Below are 16,711 nucleotides of genomic sequence, written 5' to 3' on the forward strand. Positions count from 1 at the left end.
TATGTACGTTTTACTTGAAAAGTAAAATTTGCTTCATGTACACTTTAAGACTGGAACTCAGAACTTCCTCTCTGTTCTAAAAGATAAGCGACAGCATAATAACCTTTTAACTACTTCAACGTTCAGTGTCGTTTCACCTTATGCATCCGAGCAACTTTCACCTCCCATTTATTCGCCAATAACTTTATCACTACTTATCACAATTAATTGATCTACCGGTATGTCTTGTTTTTTTTTCCATCACCAATTAGGCTTTCTTTGGCTGGTACATTTTGCTAAGAATTATTTTTTTCTAAATGCATTTTAACCGGAATATTAAGAACAAAATGGAAAAAAAAATCATCATTTCTCAGTTTTTAACCATTATAGCTTTAAAATAATACATGCTACCATAATTAAAACACACATATTTTATTTGCCCATTTGTCCCGGTTAATACACCACTTAAATTATGTCCCTATCACAATGTATGGTATCAATATTTTATTTGGAAATAAAGGTGTATTTTTTTTCAATTTGCGTCCATCACTATTTACAAGCTTATAATTTAAAAAAATATAATAATATACTCTCTTGACATGCATATTAAAAAAGTTCAGACCCTTAGGTAACTATTTATGTTGTGTTTGTTTTTGTTTTTTCAAATTGTAATTTATTTATTTTTTAACTAAAAATTTTATTTGTGTGGGGTGGTAAACAGGTAGTTTTAAATGTAATTGATTGTGTGTATTTTTTTAAAAAATGTATGTAGATGTAGTTTTACTATTTGGCCACAAGATGTCCGCACTCATTTTTTGTTTTTTCATCCTGTAAGTGAGAGCTCTCGCTAATGCTGGGTACACACTGAGATTTTCTGGCCGATTTACTGTCAGATCGATTATTTCCAACATGTCCAATTTGCTTTCAGATCGATTTCTGAGCAATTTCCGATAAATTTCCTCTTAAAGTTAATGGAAATTGATCGGAAAATGCTTGGAAATCGATTGGAAAGCAAATCGGACATGTTGGAAATAATCTGAAAGTAAATCGGCATTACAGGAACTGAAGGGGTAAAGTGAAAAATAGAAAAATCCTGGCTTTTCAGAGAAGTTGACGGTTTTTCTTACGGAGACATAGATCAATGAATGGGAACTGTATCCCCATTCATTGATCTCTGGGGCAGCGGAAGGTGGCGGGAGCACGCCCGGATCAGCTGCAGCAGGGCAGGCTATCTGGACGGATATATCCGTCCAGATAGACCTAATTGGTTAAAGAAAAAAACATTTCTTTGTTACAGTTGATATAAATCGGAAGTGTGTCTACTTCCTGCTTTCATGGAAGCAGACATAGGGGTTAACATCCTGTGTTTACAAATTAGCTGCTCTGCCGAGACAGCCAGCTGGCAAGACAGCTGAGAGATAAAATCACGGATGAGGGGGAATTAGACAGGCTAAACTCTCTAAATACATACAGGGTGCATTTCTCTAGGTTTTACTTCCATCCTGTGCAATAGTTCAGGTCCACATTAAAGGGAGCCCATAGTAAGAGTTGTATGGTGCCTGCCATGATTATTTCCTTTTAAAAATGTCAATTGCCTGGCTGTCGGCATGTCAACCTTGATATCCTGCTCAGCATGCCCGCTCTGACCTGGCTGTGACCCAATCTTTGCTAGTTCTGATGAAAACAATACTTTGTGACACCTCATTGGATACTTGTCTGAAGCACTGGCAGAGCTGACAGAACGCACAGATAACATTGTTGTGGATAATACACTCCTGTTGTGGATAATACATTGCTTCCTGTTATTGAAGGCCCAGCTGCCATGTGTCTGACTGTGCATCACATCCACCTAACTCAGCATAATAGTTTATACACAGTTCATGTAAAGAGCGGATCTGATTTAGCAAAAAGCAGGGATTTATCCTGTCACAACAATCACTGGAGGGCTTTCACTGGTAATATCCCTGCAGAATCCTCAGTGACTCGTACCATGCAAAGTAGACATGTTTTAATAAAATACAGGAGATGGCTCATGGCGACCCAGAACCACTAGGAAAGTATAGGGGCTAAAAGAGACCAAAAAGCCCTCCTATTCAAAAGTAATGCTGAGTGTAATTTACCTTTTTCAATCAAAAGGTATTTGTGATAATTAAGCTTAAAGAGAAACTCCGACCAAGAATTGAACTTTATCCCAATCAGTAGCTGATTCCCCCTTTTACATGAGAAATCTATTCCTTTTCACAAACAGACCATCAGGGGGTGCTGTATGACTGATATTGTGGTGAAACCGCTCCCACAAGAAACTCTAAGGACTGTGGTACTCCTGGCAGTTTCCTGTCAGTGAACCTTGTTGCATTGTGGGAAATAGCTGTTTACAGCTGTTTCCAACTGCAAAAAAAAAGCATGCAGCAGCTACATCACCTGCCAACAGTAAAAATGTCACCATGTAATAAATGTCAGAATGTAAATCAGGGATTTGAACGATTTTACAATGGGCAAACACTGACTAAATCATTTATACATAATTATTGTAAAAATGAAGCACTTTTTTTTTTTTTACATTACTTTCACTGGAGTTCCTCTTTAAGTGAGCAACTGTGGTTTCCCATGATGCATCATTCCTAAATATGCAAAATATATCTTTATGCTTTACTGGTCCAAGCCCTATCCCATAGAGCTATATCAATCCCTGTCATGTAACTTTAAATGTAGAAAAGATTTCCGGCACTGGGAACTGCTGCTAAAAAAGGCTTTCATTAAGTTCCAGCTTAGGGCCAGTTCACACTTGTTTTTAAAAACATATCCATGGGATACATTTTGAAAGCTCTGCAGAGACGCAGAGAGCGGTCCTATGTTAAAAATAGGACCCGCTTCCACTTGTGCAAAAACACTGATCGCACACGGATCCATATTGCACGAAAAGAAAACGCCACGGAGAGTCCTGATTTTACACTTTTTCCCGGACTGGACAGGAAAACGTGTCCAATGCAAGCCTATGATAACGGACACTGTCCTCTCTCACTAGGCTAGTCGCCGCATCTGCGTCGCCCATTTCTGACGCATCCCGTCTCCATTATGACGTCATACTCACGTGTCCTGCCGTCCATCACCACTGCCCGGTCCATTCTGAAGAACCCGGAGGCCGAGAGAAGCATGGGGATTCTCCATGGGGCTGCAGTAGACCAATGGGAATAGACCAATGGGAATCCTCCTCAGCAAGAGAGAATTCTCATTGGTTCTTGTTGAACCAATGAAAATTCTCCATGTTGCTAGGCGGAATTAGAATGTTGCAGCCTATGGAGAGCCATGCTTCTGACGGCCTCCAGGCTGTGGAATGGACCCAAGAGGCGAGACGAGCGGTGGTGGCTAGACAGGTGAGCGTCGATGAGTACGTACCGATGCGATCGTCGTGGGGACGAAGAACATGCCCTACCATTCAGATCAGATCCGTGTCAAACGGATCAGTTTTTCAGAAAAACTGATCCGCTTGACACAGAACCGCTCTAGAACAGGACAAGTGTGGACCGGCACATAACAACAAGTTGCAATTAATAAAAAGCTGTAGACCTATTTGTCTCTGTGGGAAGGCTTTGGGATGGTGTGACAATGTTTGTGCTTATATAAGGGTATTCAGAGGATGGAGCCTTATTTCACTTATACATATGTCTTCAGAAGCTGGACCCTCTGAAGATGCTTGCATAAGCGAAACGATCATCAGGCATGTACTCCGTGGGGTGTGAGCTCGCACTCCGTCAATAGGGCTTCCAGTGCTTGATATTGTGTTGTAGACAAAAAACCACGCAGAATCAATGTCAGCAAAGAATATCAGCACTCCGTCCTTCAAAAAAAACCACGCTCTTTATTGAGCTATGACTCCACATCAGATACCGACAGTTGTTTCAGGGGCCACGCAGTGTCCCCTTTATCATATGTGTGCATATTCAGTAATGATGCCTTATGGGAAAACACAGTTGCTTGCTTAAAGATGAATTATTATTAATATCTTCTGTTTTAAGAAGGCATTTTACACACATAGTAAAATATGACTTTCCAGTTTTTGTGAAGTAGCTATAAAGCAAGACACATGATGCAGCACATCTGGAATCATGGAACCAATATTGTAACCCTACAAAACCTATTTGGGTTCACCAAGAAATTCTGTGACCATCTAGATTATGCAGAACAATACCAGAGGATGAGTGCTGTTTGAAATCCGTCACTTTGGCCTTACGCTAAGCTTAATCTGAATATATATACTTAACGCTGAACTAATCATGAGACAAAAGAAATGTAAGCCAGAAGATCTATGGAGATGGCAGATTTGCATGTCTTTCCATAATAATCTGCTCCATTTACATATAATACTTTCAGAAAGTTCCATGGTATTTGTCCTTTCAGCACAGTGGACATAGAGTAATGACTGGAAGGGGAGGCATGCACAATGCAACGTTTTTAACCCTTTAGTAGCCAATTTATTTAGAGGCTTGCAAGTGCTCCAGGCCAATCTAATTTAGCAGATTTTTTTTATTTCTTATTTGTTACATTCCCCTGCTGCTAGTTTGTACTGCTGTAATGTATATTTATGGCCACTCATCTCTAGGGGGAAGTGTGAGACAATAACAGAGGACTTCTGCCTTTAGTCTATATTTTCTGCTAGTAGAGAGAGAGATCAAAGCATTCCAAGATTTTACAACTCAACGTGTTCTTCCAACTGAAGTCAAAATCAGTGCACTTATCTCAAATGAGATTACTCTATTGAAGTTGCTAACGATTTAATTGATTAGACATTTGACTCAACAAAAACATCATGTTGAATGAAAGTCTATGAAATATCAGGACTCTGTTGATTGATTTTTGAACAAAATATACATAGAAACTTGATTAGGAAGGCTCTGCTTTTATTCACTGAGGTAGGGGTGGGAAACAGTGAATGTACACATAGGTTTGTATTGCAGTACACTGCTAGCAGTATTGGTGTTCCAATCCATTTTGATCAGATTCCTATTGGAATCTGATGCATAGCTAGCAGTGCAAGGCAGAAATCCAGGTAACTAATGAAAGCACACCTGAAGTGAGAGGGATATGGCGGCAGATATATGTATTTCCTGGCTGTCCTGCTTCTGTTCTGCCTCTAATACTTGTAGACGGACACTCTAAACAAGCATGCAGAGCACATGTTTCTGACTGCAGCAGGACTGCCAGGCAGCGGGTATTGATTAAACGGAAATCAGTATGGCAGCCCCCATATCTCTCTCAGTTCAGGTGTACTTTAATAGCAAGGAGATGATTGTTCACCTGATCAAGTAAAAATCACGATTGCCTCAGCTTAGTTGTTTCAGAAGTTCAACACGTGGTCATCAAAGACCAAAGCCCTTTAATACAGTAAAAATGGTGGTCTTATACACCACACATATATAAAGGTAAATGTTTATTTAGAATATATTCAAAGATAAAAGATACGGACATGGGGTGTCAATGATGCCAAAGTGGGTGTCTTTGCTGATCACCCGACACACATATGTCAATGAGCTGTAACAAAAAACAGAAATGAACAAAGCCCCCCCCCCACCCCCACCACAGTAATAGACAAAGAATCCCCCTGTATCACGCTCTTACAGTCTCCCCACCGGGGCTAACACTGTCCGCCTGCCTGGATTTTTTGCTGAGAAAATGATTTCTCAGCAGTTCATTTGTGGATTGGTCAAATGGCCGTAATTTTAATTGTTTGTGATTGTGGACGCTTCCCTTTGGAGAGTCTAATCGCTGCTTGTTTCTCCTTTTTCGGCTTTAATGTAACTATTGAACTAAATATATGTATTTTTGTTGTTACAGCAACAGCTACAGGCTTACGTGGCCTGGGTGAACTCCCAATTAAAGAAGAAAGCAGGGGTTAATCCAGTGCAGGACCTGCGGCTGGACCTCCGAGATGGGGTGATTCTAGGTCATCTGATAGAAATAGTGGGTGAGTACATGGACATGTGCTGAGCTGTCTTGTGTAACCACCTGAGATCACTTCCGTCTTTATTAATTACCTTGTTTACTAATTATCTACAAAGCATTGTGCTGATTATCTAAGACATTAGGTTGCCTAAAGGACCTATTATGTTAAAAATGCTCCTGCTAAATGGGCTGAAGTCTCTTTCATCCCGGTCACGTATTGACCGTCAGCTTGGAAAATCAACTTTCATGATTATTCTGTCCGCATGTATATTTAGTAGCGTGGCGACCATTTCCTATGTTTATTCAGCCTATAAGAAAAGGCTGTGAAATATACTTACGCTATGGCAGCTGACTGTGATATTCAGCCTTATCTCCAAATCAGTAGATGTGAAGAAATCAGGCCATCTATGAACATTGTAGCAGGTCTTGGATGATATCTGGCCATGTGTGAAGATTGTCGCAAGTCCTGGAGGACATCTGGCCTTGTGTGGACATTGTAGCAAGTCCTGGATGACATTGGGCCATGCATGAAGATTGTAGCAAGTTCTGCATGACCTCTGGCCATGTGTGAACATTGTAGCAAGTCGTGTGAAGATTGTGGCAAGTCCTAGATGACATTGGGTCATGCGTGAAGATTGTAGCAAGTTCTGCATGACATCTGGCCATGTGTGAACATTGTAGCAAGTCGTGTGAACATTGTAGCAAGTCCTGGATGACATCTGGCCATGTATGAACATTGTAGCAAGTCCTGCATGATATCTGGCCATGTGTGAACATTGCAGCTGGATGACATCTGGCCATGTATGAACATTGTAGCAAGTCCTGGATGACATCTGCCCATGTATGAACATTGTAGCAAGTCCTGCATGACATCTGGCCATGTGTGAACATTGTAGCAAGTCCTGGATGACATCTGGCCATGTATGAACATTGTAGCAAGTCCTGCATGATATCTGGCCATGTGTGAACATTGCAGCTGGATGACATCTGGCCATGTATGAACATTGTAGCAAGTCCTGGATGACATCTGCCCATGTATGAACATTGTAGCAAGTCCTGGATGACATCTGGCCATGTATGAACATTGTAGCAGGTCCTGGATGACATCTGCCCATGTATGAACATTGTAGCAAGTCCTGGATGACATCTGCCCATGTATGAACATTGTAGCAAGTCCTGGATGACATCTGCCATGTATGAACATTGTAGCAAGTCCTGGATGACATCTGGCCATGTATGAACATTGTAGCAAGTCCTGGATGACATCTGTCCATGTATGAACATTGTAGCAAATCCTGGATGACATCTGCCCATGTATGAACATTGTAGCAAGTCCTGGATGACATCTGCCCATGTATGAACATTGTAGCAAGTCCTGGATGACATCTGCCCATGTATGAACATTGTAGCAAGTCCTGGATGACATCTGCCCATGTATGAACATTGTAGCAAGTCCTGGATGACATCTGGCCATGTATGAACATTGTAGCAGGTCCTGGATGACATCTGCCCATGTATGAACATTGTAGCAAGTCCTGGATGACATCTGCCCATGTATGAACATTGTAGCAAGTCCTGGATGACATCTGCCATGTATGAACATTGTAGCAAGTCCTGGATGACATCTGGCCATGTATGAACATTGTAGCAAGTCCTGGATGACATCTGTCCATGTATGAACATTGTAGCAAATCCTGGATGACATCTGCCCATGTATGAACATTGTAGCAAGTCCTGGATGACATCTGCCCATGTATGAACATTGTAGCAAGTCCTGGATGACATCTGCCCATGTATGAACATTGTAGCAAGTCCTGGATGACATCTGGCCATGTATGAACATTGTAGCAAGTCCTGGATGACATCTGGCCATGTATGAACATTGTAGCAGGTCCTGGAAAGCATTTTACAAATAAAGGAAAAATTGAGCACATTTAGTTTAGTTTTCTCTTTTCAGAAATTATGGGCAAGCATCATCACCATTCAACAGAGATTTTAGAAATTAAAAATACTCTGTGTGTTTTATTGAAAGAGTCTAATGCTTAATTAAGTTTTTCTTTTCCTGTGCTGTGCCCTTAATTGGCCAGATCCTCAATCGTGATGATGTTAAAATGGGTTTTGAACTATTCATGGCTGTCTTAGAACTATGGTACCTAGTAAGTTTAACGTGGTAAAAGAGAAAAGCAGTAGGTCGGCACTAGATGACACTCAGGCAGCCAGTGGGGGGATGGGTAACTCACTGTGCCTCTGGATGTACATACATAGTCCAAAACTTGCAGCAGAGGAAAAGATTCCGAGCACCAGATGAGTATCAATTCACCATTAATTTATTGCATCCTCATTACAAACAGACACATGCAGTGTACCGGCGGGCCTGACAGCTGTTTCGCAACCACTGAGGTGGTCTCTGAGGAAGCGAGTAAGGCTCCCAAAACGGCTGTCAGGTTGTAGGTACAGTCCATGTGTCTGTTTGTAATGGGGTATACAGTACAATAAAGTGGTGAATTGATACTCATCTGGTGCTGGAACCTTTTCCTCTGCTGCAAGTTTTTGACCCTTTAAAGGATACCTTTGACATGTGACATGATGAGATAGACATGTGTATGTACAGTGCTTAGCACACAAACTATGTTGTTTTTTTTTCTTTCTCTGTCTGAAAGAGTTAAATATTAGGTATGTAATTGGCTGACTCAGTCCTGACTCAGACAGGAAGTGACAACGGTGTGACCCTCACTGGTAAGAAATTCCAACTATAGGGGCCTGTTTCCACTACACGCAGATTCTGCATGCAGAAAACTGACTCCAATGAAAGCCTATGGGCCTGTTTCCACTGAACGCGATTTTTCTGATGCAGATTTCCCATAGACATTCATTGGAGTCAGCTTTCTGCATGCAGAATCTGCGTGTAGTGGAAACAGGCCCTAAAACACTTTCCTAGCAGAAAATGGCTTCTGAGAGCAAAAAAGAGATAAAAAGGGAAATTTCTTATTAGTGAGGGTCACACTGTAGTCACTTCCTGTCTGAGTCAGGACTGAGTCAGCCACTTACATACCTGATATTTAACTCTTTCAGGCAGAGAAAGAAAAAAAGGAACACAGCATAGTTATTTGTGTGCTAGGCACTGTACATACCCATGTCTATCTCATCATGTCACATGTCACTTTGGGTATCCTTTAAGTTTATATGAGAAACAGATGTGTAAGCACAATCTGAGTTGTAAGGCTGGCTTCACACGACAGTGGAAATCAGTCCGTTTTGCGGAATGGACCACAACCGAGGAAAAGACCTGTCGGCAGATGTGAACACTAAGTCCTAACCTGCGCAGTTTCTGCAGACGCAGGATGGAAGTCAGACGTGTCATAATATGCAGGCCATATGCTGTCAGGACTGTCCAGTGCAACAGACCAATTTGAACTCAGGTTTTGTGCTGTGGATGATGACGGTGTAACGTGTCGTAGTGTGAACCGAGCCTAAAAATCTTTGTTATGATGGTTCTTTTTATGAGCGTGTCCTTTTGGTCATGGAGGAAGGAATAGTGAGGGATCTCCTGTGCCAAATTTTCTCTGGAAAATTATAACAGGCAGTTATACTTTACATTTAGAGCTATTGGCAAGGAATGGGCTTTGGTTAAAGCGGACCTGAACTCAGAACTTCCTCGCTTCTCTAAAAGGTAAGCAACAGCATAATAACCTTTACAGAAAAACATTTATTTGTTACAGCTGGTACAAATCTTGCAATAAATCTGCAGTGTCTACTTCCTGCTTTCATGGAATCAGACATAGGGTTAACATCCTGTGTTTACAAATTAGCTGCTCTGTCATGGCAGTCAGCTGAAAAAGGGGAGAGATCAAATTACACTGGTCATTAGTCACAGATGAGGGGGAATTAGACAGGCTAAACTCTCTAAATAAATACAGGGTGCATTTATCTCTGTTTTCCTTCTATGCTGTGCAAGAGTTCAGGTCCACTTTATTATTAAACAGCGTAGAAGTGGGAATGTTATGGTTAGGCACATGATAGGCAGTGTAGATGGTGCTAAGCTAGGTAAATGGGTTGGAAAAAACCTGGGGGTTTCAGGGAACACTAAAATCAGATATCATATCTTGGTCCCCAGTACGTGTGTATGTGCGTGTGTGTGTGCTTGCCTGCGTGCGTGTGCCTGCCTGTGTGTGCTTGCCTGCGTGTGTGTTCCTGCGTGTGTGTTCCTGCGTGTGTGTGCCTGCGTGTGTGTGCTTGCCTGCGTGTGTGTGCCTGTGTGTGTGTGTGTGCTTGCCTGCGTGTGTGTGTGCGTGTGTGTTCCTGTGTGTGTGTGCTTGCCTGCGTGTGTGTGCCTGCGTGTGTGTGTGTGTGCGTTTGTGTGCCTGCGTGTGTGTGTGCGCCTGAGTGTGCGTGCGTTTGTGTGCCTGCGTGTGTGCGCGTTTGTGTGCCTGCGTGTGTGCGTGTGTGTGCCTGGGTGTGTGTGTCTGTGCATGTGTGTGCCTTGGTGTGTTTGTGTGTGTGTGTGTGCTTGCGTGTGTGTGTGTGTGTGTGCGCGCGCGCGTTTGTGTGCCTGCGTGTGTGTGTGTGTGTATGTGTGTGTGCCTTGGTGTCTTTGTGTGTGTGTGTGTGTGCCTGTGTGTGCGCACGTATGTCGTCTTAGATAATCATATCTGAGCAGCTTCCGACCACACACAGGATTTCTATGTGTCATTTCTCAGAATGAGAACAACTATTGTGCTTGTGTCCCATGTGCTTCCTTTCAGCTCAGACGTGACTATTCAGGCAAAGGCATCTGAAGTGAAGGGGTTAAAGGATCTGACTGCTTCTATAGTAAATGGTTTCATTAATGTATTCAGCCCACAAATACTCCCAATTCTCCGTGATAATAAGCATTTCTGCAAATCGCTGTGCTAATCTATGGCCATGAATATACACAATACACTCAATGCCTCATTGATAGTAACCATATATGTGTCTTTCATGTACCACTACTTAGCATCTCATTATGCTTCTCTGCTATACAGTCTTACATATTCTCAGGTTCTCTGGAAGTATTGCTAGTCTTTATCTGTACCCTGTTTTTATCTATATTGCCATACAATTATTTGTATGTCATTCTGTCTATATGCTGGATTCATCAGTCTTTCATCTGAGGATATTTCTTGTCTATTATGCTCGTCTTATACTTGCCGTTACCCTCCTCTAATTCTAGATTTCATGTTGTTTTCAAGTGGTGCTGATTTCTAAACTTGACGAAACCTCCGTTCTTATGCTGGGTACACACTATGAGATTTTATGGTGGATTTACTGTCAGATCGATTATTTCCAACATGTCCGATTTGCTTTCTGATCAATTTCCAAGCATTTTCTGATCAATTAACTTTAATAGGAAATCGATCGGAAAATACTCCTAAATCGATCAGAAAGCAAATCGGTCATGTTGGAAATCATCGATCTGACAGTAAATCAACCATAAAATCCTCATAGTGTGTACCTAGCTTTAGACAGCCATGGACTAGTCGGACAAGGCAGTGGAATAATAGGAAGGTGTTGGTGCAATTGCATATTCACTGTTCACTTTTTTCACTCTGGAGTTTTATGCCTTTTTCCAGCATAGTGTGGGTAGCACTCTCACCCTACAGCGCTTGTGAACTAGGCCTAAGCACTAAATGCATGGAGTCTGTAGGTTTCTTATAGTTTTTGCCTGGATTTCCTCTGACATCCAAAAACATACTGGTAGTTTTATTGGTGACCCTAGCTTAGACTATGATAGAGATATTAGACTATGGCTGTGGTATGGATATTAGATGGTTAGCACCTCTGAAGGGCAATTAATAACATCTATAACACTGATAAAAATATCAGTGGTATACAGGTAGTCCTCGGTTAACAAACGAGATGGGGACTGTAGGTTTGTTCTTAACCTGAATCTGTTCATAAGTTGAAACACTGTGCCTTCTCTGTTCCCCTTACATCCTTTACGCCCCTCCCCTGTGCCTGCAGGGTCCACCTTTGTTCACACACACACACACACACACACACACACACACACACACACACACACACACACACACACACACACACACACACACACACACACACACACACACACACACACACACACACACACACACACACACACACACACACACACTGTGTCACCTCTGTCTGTGCTCTCAGTGTACAACAGCAAAGTGTAATTTTACCAGTTTAAAATCATTATTTTTTTTTACTTTTATTTCTTATTTTAAGGCTGTACGTTTTGTCGGGTCGCTCTTAAAGGGGTTCTTTCGCGAAAAAAGTAGGCAGTTAGAAATGTGACAGATGACAGGTTTTGGGCCAGTCCATCTTTTTAAGGGGGATTCTCAGGGCTTTCTTTGTTTTCAACAGCATTTCCTGAACAACAGTTGCAAAATCTAACTGACATAATAGTGTGCAAGTGATTAGGGAGGCCGGCTGGTATCTTGCTATTTTGGCAGTTAAACTGCTGTTCAGGAAATGCTGTTGAAAACAAAGAAAGCCCTGAGAATCCCCCTTAAAAAGATGGACTGGCCCAAAACCTGTCATCTGTCACATTTTTTAACTGCCTACTTTTTTCGCGAAAGAACCCCTTTAAGTTGGGCGTTAGTAAGTCGTGAACTACTTGTATAAATAATATTGACTGTAGAATTTCTATACTTCCTGCACAGTAATGCCCCTGTAATTCCCTTAACTTCATGGGCGTGAACCAAAGTAATTTGGGGAGTTTTTTTAATGCACAAAAGTTGAAAAGCACAATAAATTGGCATACAGCGCTCTTGTGATCCTAGGTCATGGTTTGTGCTGCAGCTGGATGGCTAAAATATTTGTTATCAACCCTTTCAGTTGGCTAGAGTATCATTGCAAAGGTCCTTTCACCCCTCCACAGCTTCTACTTGCTTTATTGTAGTTTCACTGTCAGTTTCACAGGAAGCAGACTTATAATGTTTTTTATTTATAGCAAGAAAAGTCATATCTTTACTGAAAGTAATTGACTCATTCTTACACGCAATCCACTGATTTATGTGACGTATAATGCTACGTACACACCATACAATTTTCTCGCAGATTTACCTGCCAGATTGATTACTTCCAACATGTTCGATCTAAATTTGGATCAATTTTTAAATTTTCCGATTGTTTTTAATAGTTTTTTCGATCGATTTTCATAGAACTAAATGAAAATTGATTAAAAAAAATGGTAAAAAAACTATCGTAGAATCGAGAAATCGATCGAAATTCAGATCAGACATGTTAGAAAATAATCGATCTGGCAGAGAGTGATGATCACCGGATAAAATCCGATGCTGGCAGGTAAATCTGCCCAAAAAATTGTATGTGTGTGTACCTAGCATCCGTCCTCAGCATCGGCCTACACAGAAGGTGTTTGGTGTCCTGATCACTTGATGGTTTATAAGAGGAATTATGGAGTCCTTGAATGCTCAGTCATTACTGCTTTAAGGTTGAGACACATTTGTATTCTCTTCCACAGCTGGTGAGAAGCTCAGTGGAATTCATCAGCAGCCAAGCAGCATACAGGAGATGAAGGACAATGTGGACAAAGTCATGCAGTTTATGGCTTCTAAAAAGATCCGGATGCATCAAACAACAGCTAAGGGTGAGTAGCGGTGTGTAGACTAGTGAAGCATTGTGAGGCATAGGTGGGCCACAGGTGCCACTCTATTGCTGATAAAGAATCCTCCTCAGCGTATCCTGTATATTATGATTGGGAAATCAGACTATTATTGAACTTACTGACAGACATTACCACAGTTATATATGTACATATATTTAGTCTGACTTAAAGAGGAACAGTATTGAAAAAAAAACATAATTAATTAAATTGCTTATTTTTTACAATATTCACTTATACCTAGATTATTGAATCACTATTTGCCCATTGTAAAATCTTTCCTCTCCCTGATTTACTTTCTGAAATGTATCACAGGTGGTGACATTTTTAGTTCTGCCAGGAGATCTGTGCGAAATGTTCAGTAAGGGCTGGTGCACACCAAGAGCGCTTCTGAGCGCTTTTTAAAATGCTTGCGCTTCAAAAAGCGCTTGGCTAATGTATTTGAATGGGATGGAGCACACCAGAGCAATGTGCTTTTTTCCCAAACGCGGGTCCTGCAGCATTTTCTCTGATTTTTGAGGCGATTCAGCCTGAATGTATAGGAAAGTGGAAAATCGCTCTGAAAAGTGGTAGGTCAGAGCGATTTTCCAAGCGTTTTTGTTACAGAAGCTGTTCAGTTACAGCTGCATTCTAACAAACAATAAACGCTACACCAAAATGCTCCAAAAACGCTAGGCATGCTTAGAAAATCGCTAGGCTTATGCCTAGAATCACCTTAAAAATCACTTCAAAAAGCGATGAGCGTTTGCCTTTACGCTAGCACTTTTTGGTATGCACTGGCTCTTACTGAGAGTTCTATGCTCAGAGGAAGATATTGCTTGCTTGACAATTGGAAAAAGCTGGACCGGGAGAGGAGCCAGAAGGACGTCGGGGGACCTCACAGGCTACAGGGGGGCTGGAGGAAGCCCCAGATAAGTACAAATTTCAATTTTAAGAACAGCTCCGGTGCAGGGTGAGGTATAAGTCAATCTAGGCGAGAGTGGGACAAGTTTCAGAGAGGGAAACCGCAGTCAGCAGAATTAGGTTGTCAGAATAAAGCCTTGTACACATGTACAAGGGATGTTGCCTGATGGGGATCGTGACTGGGCACCTTTCGTAGTGCCGAGGCTATACGGTACAGACACAACGTTAGCATGCACACTGCAGTGTGTTCTGTTTCTATGCTGTACTTGTTTCACCCCTCTCTTCTGTTCCTAGTCATACAGCTCCCCCCAACTACGTATATACAGTACATTCATATAAAGAAAAAGAGGACTGCGCCTTCAGTGTCTAGAGGCATTGCAGCCTACAGCTATATTACACAGTCTGTTGCTAAATATTGTATGCAGAACTTTTAGGCACAGTAATTATCCATACACCAGGCATCCAGAAGCATATGTTATGCATTTTTTCCTTGCTGATTGCACAAATGAAACTCTGCCCATTGTGTTTTGATGCATATTCTTCTTTTGTGAAAAGAAATAAGTCTGTTTGAAAAAGCCAATAATGAAGAAAGAATTAAAAATGATATGCTAATCACAGGCTAGTTCTCCATCAGATACATCTGCTGTGCGATCCCAATGCCCACACTGCTGAGGCACCACTCATCTGCTGTGTGATCCCAGTGCCCACACTGCTGAGGCACCACTCATCTGCTGTGTGATCCCAGTGCCTACACTGCTGAGGCACCACTCATCTGCTGCACGATCCCAGTGCCCACACTGCTGAGGCACCACTCATCTGCTGTGCGATCCCAGTGCCTACACTGCTGAGGCACCACTCATCTGCTGTGCGATCCCAGTGCCTACACTGCTGAGGCACCACTCATCTGCTGTGCGATCCAAGTGCCCACACTGCTGAGGCACCACTCATCTGCTGTGTGATCCCAGTGCCCACACTGCTGAGGCACCACTCATCTGCTGCGCCATCCCAGTGCCTACACTGCTGAGGCACCACTCATCTGCTGCACGATCCCAGTGCCCACACTGCTGAGGCACCACTCATCTGCTGTGTGATCCCAGTGCCCACACTGCTGAGGCACCACTCATCTGCTGCGCCATTCCAGTGCCTACACTGCTGAGGCACCACTCATCTGCTGCGCGATCCCAGTGCCCACACTGCTGAGGCACCACTCATCTGCTGCACGATCCCAGTGCCCACACTGCTGAGGCACCACTCATCTGCTGTGTGATCCCAGTGCCCACACTGCTGAGGCACCACTCATCTGCTGCGCCATCCCAGTGCCTACACTGCTGAGGCACCACTCATCTGCTGTGCGATCCCAGTGCCCACACTGTTGAGGCACCACTCATCTGCTGTGTGATCCCAGTGCCCAAACTGCTGAGGCACCACTCATCTGCTGAGTGATCCCAGTGCCCACACTGCTGAGGCACCACTCATCTGCTGAGTGATCCCAGTGCCCACACTGCTGAGGCACCACTCATCTGCTGTGCGATCCCAGTGCCTACACTGCTGAGGCACCACTCATCTGCTGAGTGATCCCAATGCCCACACTGCTGAGGCACCACTCATCTGCTGAGTGATCCCAGTGCCCACACTGCTGAGGCACCACTCATCTGCTGCGCGATCCCAGTGCCCACACTGCTGAGGCACCACTCATCTGCTGTGTGGTCCCAGTACCCACACTGCTGAGGCACCACTTATCTGCTGTGTGATCCCAGTGCCCACACTGCTGAGGCACCACTCATCTGCTGTGCGATCCCAGTGCCTACACTGCTGAGGCACCACTCATCTGCTGCGTGATCCCAGTGCCCACACTGCTGAGGCACCACTCATCTGCTGTGTGATTCCAGTGCCCACACTGCTGAGGCACCACTCATCTGCTGCACGATCCCAGTGCCCACACTGCTGAGGCACCACTCATCTGCTGTGCAATCCCAGTGCCTACACTGCTGAGGCACCACTCATCTGCTGTGCGATCCCAGTGCCCACACTGCTGAGGCACCACTCATCTGCTGCACGATCCCAGTGCCCACACTGCTGAGGCACCACTCATCTGCTGTGTGATCCCAGTGCCCACACTGCTGAGGCACCACTCATCTGCTGCGCCATCCCAGTGCCTACACTGCTGAGGCACCACTCATCTGCTGTGCGATCCCAGTGCCCACACTGTTGAGGCACCACTCATCTGCTGTGTGATCCCAGTGCCCAAACTGCTGAGGC

General features: G+C 43.2%; 1 protein-coding gene across 3 annotated transcripts in view; it reads left to right on the forward strand.

Annotated features, from left to right (window-relative positions):
- DIXDC1 (DIX domain containing 1) overlaps positions 1-16,711 on the forward strand; it is a 226,577-nt gene that overhangs the window by 76,601 nt on the left and 133,265 nt on the right. For all 3 annotated transcript variants that reach the window (XM_068240948.1, XM_068240947.1, XM_068240949.1), the window contains 2 exons: positions 5,812-5,941; positions 13,409-13,534. In XM_068240948.1, coding sequence (XP_068097049.1) covers positions 5,812-5,941; positions 13,409-13,534 — 256 coding nt within the window. The remainder of the gene's footprint in view (positions 1-5,811; positions 5,942-13,408; positions 13,535-16,711) is intronic.

This window comes from Hyperolius riggenbachi, chromosome 6 (genome assembly GCF_040937935.1).
Source record: "Hyperolius riggenbachi isolate aHypRig1 chromosome 6, aHypRig1.pri, whole genome shotgun sequence".
Classification (NCBI taxonomy): domain Eukaryota; kingdom Metazoa; phylum Chordata; class Amphibia; order Anura; family Hyperoliidae; genus Hyperolius; species Hyperolius riggenbachi.